The sequence below is a fragment of the Babylonia areolata genome, chromosome 23 (genome assembly GCF_041734735.1).
Source record: "Babylonia areolata isolate BAREFJ2019XMU chromosome 23, ASM4173473v1, whole genome shotgun sequence".
Lineage (NCBI taxonomy): Eukaryota > Metazoa > Mollusca > Gastropoda > Neogastropoda > Buccinidae > Babylonia > Babylonia areolata.
In genome coordinates this window covers 40,895,360-40,900,716 of record NC_134898.1, presented here as the reverse complement: position 1 = coordinate 40,900,716, position 5,357 = coordinate 40,895,360, and the positions used below count along the sequence as shown (strand labels likewise).

Here is a 5,357-nt window from a genome sequence, read left to right as displayed (position 1 = left end):
TATTTGATCTTCTGCGTGCGTATACACACGAAGGAGGTTTAGGCACTAGCAGGTCTGCACATATGTTGTCCTGGGAGATCGGAAAAATCTCCACCCTTTACCCACCAGGCGCCGTCACCGAGATTCGAACCCGGGGCCCTCAGATTGAAAGTTCAACGCTCAAACCATTCGGCTATTCAGAGAATTAAGCACGCTGATTGGCGGAGACTGAATAAACGCGGGTCGTGGTGAACAGTGCAGGGAACCACGAGAAGAGGCAGGCAGAGGAAGAGATGGGAGGACAACATCTCACAATGGACAGGTGTAACCCTGAGTGAGGCAGATGAAAAGAACAGCTAGACAACCGCGAGGGATGGAAGAGATCGAGGTAGAGCTAGGCTGGTTGTCAAATGTGTGGTGACTCTATGGTCCACGAGACTACCGGATATATAGATAGATAGATAAAATGAACTCGTCATTGTAAACGATTGTGCGGACCTGGCAATGTGGCTGCACATGAGTGTGGCGACTGAATCTGTGTCAAAAGTAAGTACAATAATTATAACCCAAAAAATAAGAGTCGAAAATAATAATAATAATAATAATAATAATAATAATGGTATTTATATAGCGCTGAATCTTATGCAGAGACAAATCAAAGCGCTTTCGCACCAGTCATTCACACGCATGCATAACTCTAAAACGGGAGAAACTGAAGATAATCACTGAAAATTAGTCACAACAGTTACAAATGGTGATTATGTTAAGATATTAAACATCGAAAAAAAAACAAAAACAAACAAAAACAACAACAACAACAACAAACCCCCCCAAAACAAACAAACAAACAAACAACACCAATACTCCCCCAAAACACAAAAAACCACAACCCCCCCCCCAAAAAAAAAAAACAACAACAAAAAACAATACATAAAACAACAACACAAAACCCTTCAAGTATGCACGAAGAATGACATTGAATTTGGTTCTTGAATTTAGGATACTATATATGGCATTATTGCAAAATGACTTGCAACGGAGGTATCCGAGACCTAAGGCCTCCTAGCATAACAGGTAACAGTTTCGAAATGAACCAAGACAAGAAATAACAGTCGTATGGCTTCACACCAATCACAGGCATTGCTATCCTGAGTGAAGCACTCGATTCCATGACGTTCATTTTTACCGACAGTCCCCTTCCGCATAAAATCGTGACGTTTTTTACAAAACGGAAGTTTAGGGTTGAGATACTTAGATCCAGATCTGTCGTGCCCAAGCATCAGCAGAAAAAAAGCTCACTGTTACACTGAATGATTTGCACCCAGTGGACGACAAGAGCCAAGCTTACAGTGTCGTTCTCAGACCTTACCAACTTACAGGAATGTCGGTCCTCGACAGTATCCTTTGTGTCCCTCATCTTCAGTAGCGTGAGTGATTCGATCCTGATTCACCTGTTTCGCTAGTTTGACTTGACTTGTACCACGTTTGAGACCCCTCCAATGGCCTGTTTGTCGTTCTGTCGGATAAAGTACATACAAAGCTGCTTGCCACGCTAAAGAAATTATGCTGTTTGAAAAGACTGCCTGTTCTTGCCATGCCTATTCTGTTTATCGTTTTTTTTTTTTTATTTCTATATTTTTGATTTACTGTCCACCACAACAGCTGAGGATATTGCTTCGTTTACCACATATATGTCGGTTTCAGAAAGCAGTTTTTTCTGTCCTGCTCTGGAAGAATTTTGCTGGTTAGTTCTGATCTGGACCAAAGCCGCTTCACTGCTTTCTTCTATAAATCTAATCCGATCTTGTGTGAAGCGTTGTCTGTTTTCAAAGATGTTCTCACATCAAGCAAAAACACAGTGTCCTGTGGTTTTCTGGATGGATGCTAAAAAATGGTCAGTAGAGTCAGAGCTTGGATGTAATGAAAAAAATGGATGATTTTTTACACATATTTTTTTTGCTTTGTTTTTGTTTTGTGTGTGTGTGTGTTTTGTTTTCGTGTCAGTATCTCTCTCTCCCCCCCCCCCCCCCCCCCCCTTTGTTGGTACCTGTCCTGTTCTTTTCTGTCTCTGCCATTCTCTCTGTCTCTCTCTCGTATTGTCCTCCTCCTCCTCCTCATTAAACATATACAGCATTAATCACCATGGGGAATTTTATATACTGTACCCGTGACTTCTATCTCTAGCCCTGTATCTGTCACTCTGTTTTTCCCCGTCTCAGTCAGTCCGACTGTCTCTCTGTCTCTCTCTCTCTCTCTGTCTCTCCCTCCCTCCCTCCCCCTCGCTCTCTGTCTGTCTGTCTGTCTGTCTGTCTCTCCATATCATTAGAATTTATTTGCTTAAGAAAACAAAATCCCGATACATACTGTGCTGTTTGCAGCAGTTACACCCTTGAGAAATGAATTCATTTAATTTTGAAGCCTCCGACTGAACAGTAATAAACCGCATCAAATAGCATTATAATTCCTTCACCCTCATGTACGGTTGCGGTCTTTATTTAAAAACCAACAGCACCAACAACATCATCAACAATAACAACAGCAACAACGACGACAACAACTACAACAACAATAAGACCACAAACAAGCCCTTAACATCTGCAGAACACCTGTTTAATCTGAAGTTTGCTGTCAAAGACTTGGAGAGGAATGCCCGGAAATGTGACAAGGAGGAGAAGGCAGAGAAGGACAAACTGAAGAAGGTGAGATCGAGGATGTCTTAAGTATGTGTGTGTGTGTGTGTGTGTGTGTGTGTGTGTGTGTGTGTGTGCATGCGTTCGTGTGTGAATGTCAGCACGTTTGTGTGTGTGTGTGTGTGTGTGTGCGTCTGTCCACTCCACGGATTAACTGACACGCATTTGCCTATCGCCACGCTCGCGCGCACAGCCACACAGCCACACACACACACACACACACACACACACACACACACACACACACACACACACATGCTCACATACAATCAACAACGCACCCACCCACACGTACACACACATCCATCCCCACACACTCGTATACCCCCCACCCCACACATACACACACACATCCTCACACCCACCCACACATACACCCACACACCCACCCACGCAATGCACATCCCCACACACCCACCTCACACCCACATCCACACCAACATCCACAACCCTCCCGCTCCCTTCGCCCCCCCCCCACCCCCCACCCCCCACATAACCTCTCCCCACGCATCTCCACAAACACACACACGCAGAACCAACCAGCAAATGACAATGTACGTGTCCCATCCCAATGAAGAACCAAGCCAAACCCCAAACCAACCGTTCCCCCACTGGCAGGACATCCAGAGGAACAACATGGACGGAACCACACACACCCATACCGCTCCCCCCCCCCCACACACACACAACCCTTCCCCACCCCACCACACCCACAGAACCAACCAGCCAGTGACAACGTCCGTTCCCAACCAAACCAAATCAAAAACCAAACCGCAAACCAACCGTTCCCACACTGGGTCCTAGAACATCCAGAGGAACAACATAGACAAAGCCTTACACCCCCCCCCACACCCATCCCCCAAACTTCTCCCCACCCTAAACACACACACACACACACAGAACAAACCAGCCAATGACAACGTCCGTTTCCAAACCAAAACCAACCGTTCCCACACTGGGTCCTAGGACATCCAGAGGAACAACATGGACGAAACCATACACCCCACCCCCACACCCTCCTTCCCCACCACACACACCCACAGAACCAACCAGCCAATGACAACCTCCGTTCCCAACTCAACCAAAACCCAAACCAACCGTTCCCACACTGGGTCCTAGGACATCCAGAGGAACAACGTGGACGGGGCCAGGCTTCACGCGGAGAACGCCATTCGCCAGAAGAACCAGGCCCTCAACTTCCGCCGGATGTCGGCCAGGATCGACTCGGTGGCGGCGCGTATCCAGACGGCGTCGGCCAGCCGGAAGGTCACCCAGTCCATGGCCGGGGTGGTCAAGGCGATGGACGGTGCCATGAAGTCCATGGACCTGCAGAAGGTCAGTGGTGATCAGTGGTGGTGGTTAGTGGTTAATGATAGTCTGTGGTCAATGGGTGTTAGTGGTTCGTGGTGGTCACTAGTTAGTGGTGGTCAGCTGTTCTGGTCAGTGGTTGTTGGTGGTTGTTGATGGTGGTCAGTGGTGGTTAGTAGTTGTGGTCAGTGGTCAGTGCTGGTTAGTGGTGGATAGTGGTGGTTAGTGGTTAGTGGTGGATAGTGGTTGTGATCAGTAGTGGTCAGTGGTTGTGGTCAGTGGTTAATGGTGGTCAGTGGTCAATTGTTGTTAGTGGTCAGTGGTGGTTAGTGGCCAGTGGTTGTGGTCAGTGGTTAACGGTGGTCAGTGGTCATTGTTGTTACTAATTGTCAGTGGCCAGTGGTGGTCAGTGGTCGGTGGTGGTTAGTGGTAAGTGGTTGTGGTCAGTGGTGATCAGTGGTAGTCATTGTACCAGACCAGTCGGAAGGTCACCCAGTCCATGGCCAGAGTGGTCAAACCCATGGACGGTGCCATGACGTCCATGGACCTGCAGAAGGTCAGTGGTAGTCAATGGTGGTTAGCGGTGGTCGGTGGTGGTTAGTGGTCAGTGGTGGTTAGTGGTCAGTGGTAGCTAGTGGTCAGTGATGGTTAGTGGTGGTTAGTGGTCAGTGGTTGTGGTTGGTTAGTGGTTGTCACTGGTCTGTGGTGGACAGTTAAGTGGTTGTGGTCAGCAGTCAGTGATTGTCAGTGGTCTTCTTCGTTCGTGGGCTGCAACTCCCACGTTCACTCGTAGGTACACGAGTGGGCTTTTACGTGTATGACCGTTTTTTACCCCGCCATGTAGGCAGCCATAGTCCGCTTCCAGCGGGGGTATGGGAGGGGGGGGCGTATGCTGGGTATGTTCTTGTTTCCATAACCCACCGAACGCTGACATGAATTACAAGATCTTTAACGCGCGTATTTGATCTTCTGTTTGCGTATACACACAAAGGGGATTCAGGCACCAACAGGTCTGCACATATTATGTTGATCGGAAAAAAATCTCCACCCTTTACCCACCAGGCGCCGTTACCGAGATTCGAACCCGGGACCCGCAGATTGAAAGTCCAACGCTTTAACCACTCGGCTATTACGCTCGTCAGTGGTCAATGGTGGTGAATTGTGGTCAGTGGTTGTCAGTGGTCAGTGCTGGTGATCAGTAATCAGTAGTTGTCAGTGGTGGTCAGTGGTCAGTGATAGTGTTTATTGGTGCTCAGTGGTGGTCACTGGTCAGTGGTGGTTAGTAGTTGTGATGAATGGTCAGTGGTAGTCAGTCGCCAGTGGTGGTCAGTGGTCAGTGGACTAGACGAGACGCGTATCATTTTCTTTCGCTTTCGTCTT

At 47.8% G+C, this 5,357-nt stretch overlaps 1 protein-coding gene across 1 annotated transcript in view; it reads left to right on the top strand.

The window, feature by feature from the left end:
* The first annotated feature begins 1,268 nt into the window (after window positions 1–1,268).
* LOC143298172 (charged multivesicular body protein 1B2-like) overlaps window positions 1,269–5,357 on the top strand; it is a 14,175-nt gene continuing 10,086 nt past the window's right edge. The window contains exons 1-3 of the mRNA XM_076610919.1: window positions 1,269–1,376; window positions 2,581–2,678; window positions 3,789–4,004. Of these exons, the coding sequence (XP_076467034.1) occupies window positions 1,361–1,376; window positions 2,581–2,678; window positions 3,789–4,004 (330 nt within the window). The 5' untranslated portion in view covers window positions 1,269–1,360. The remainder of the gene's footprint in view (window positions 1,377–2,580; window positions 2,679–3,788; window positions 4,005–5,357) is intronic.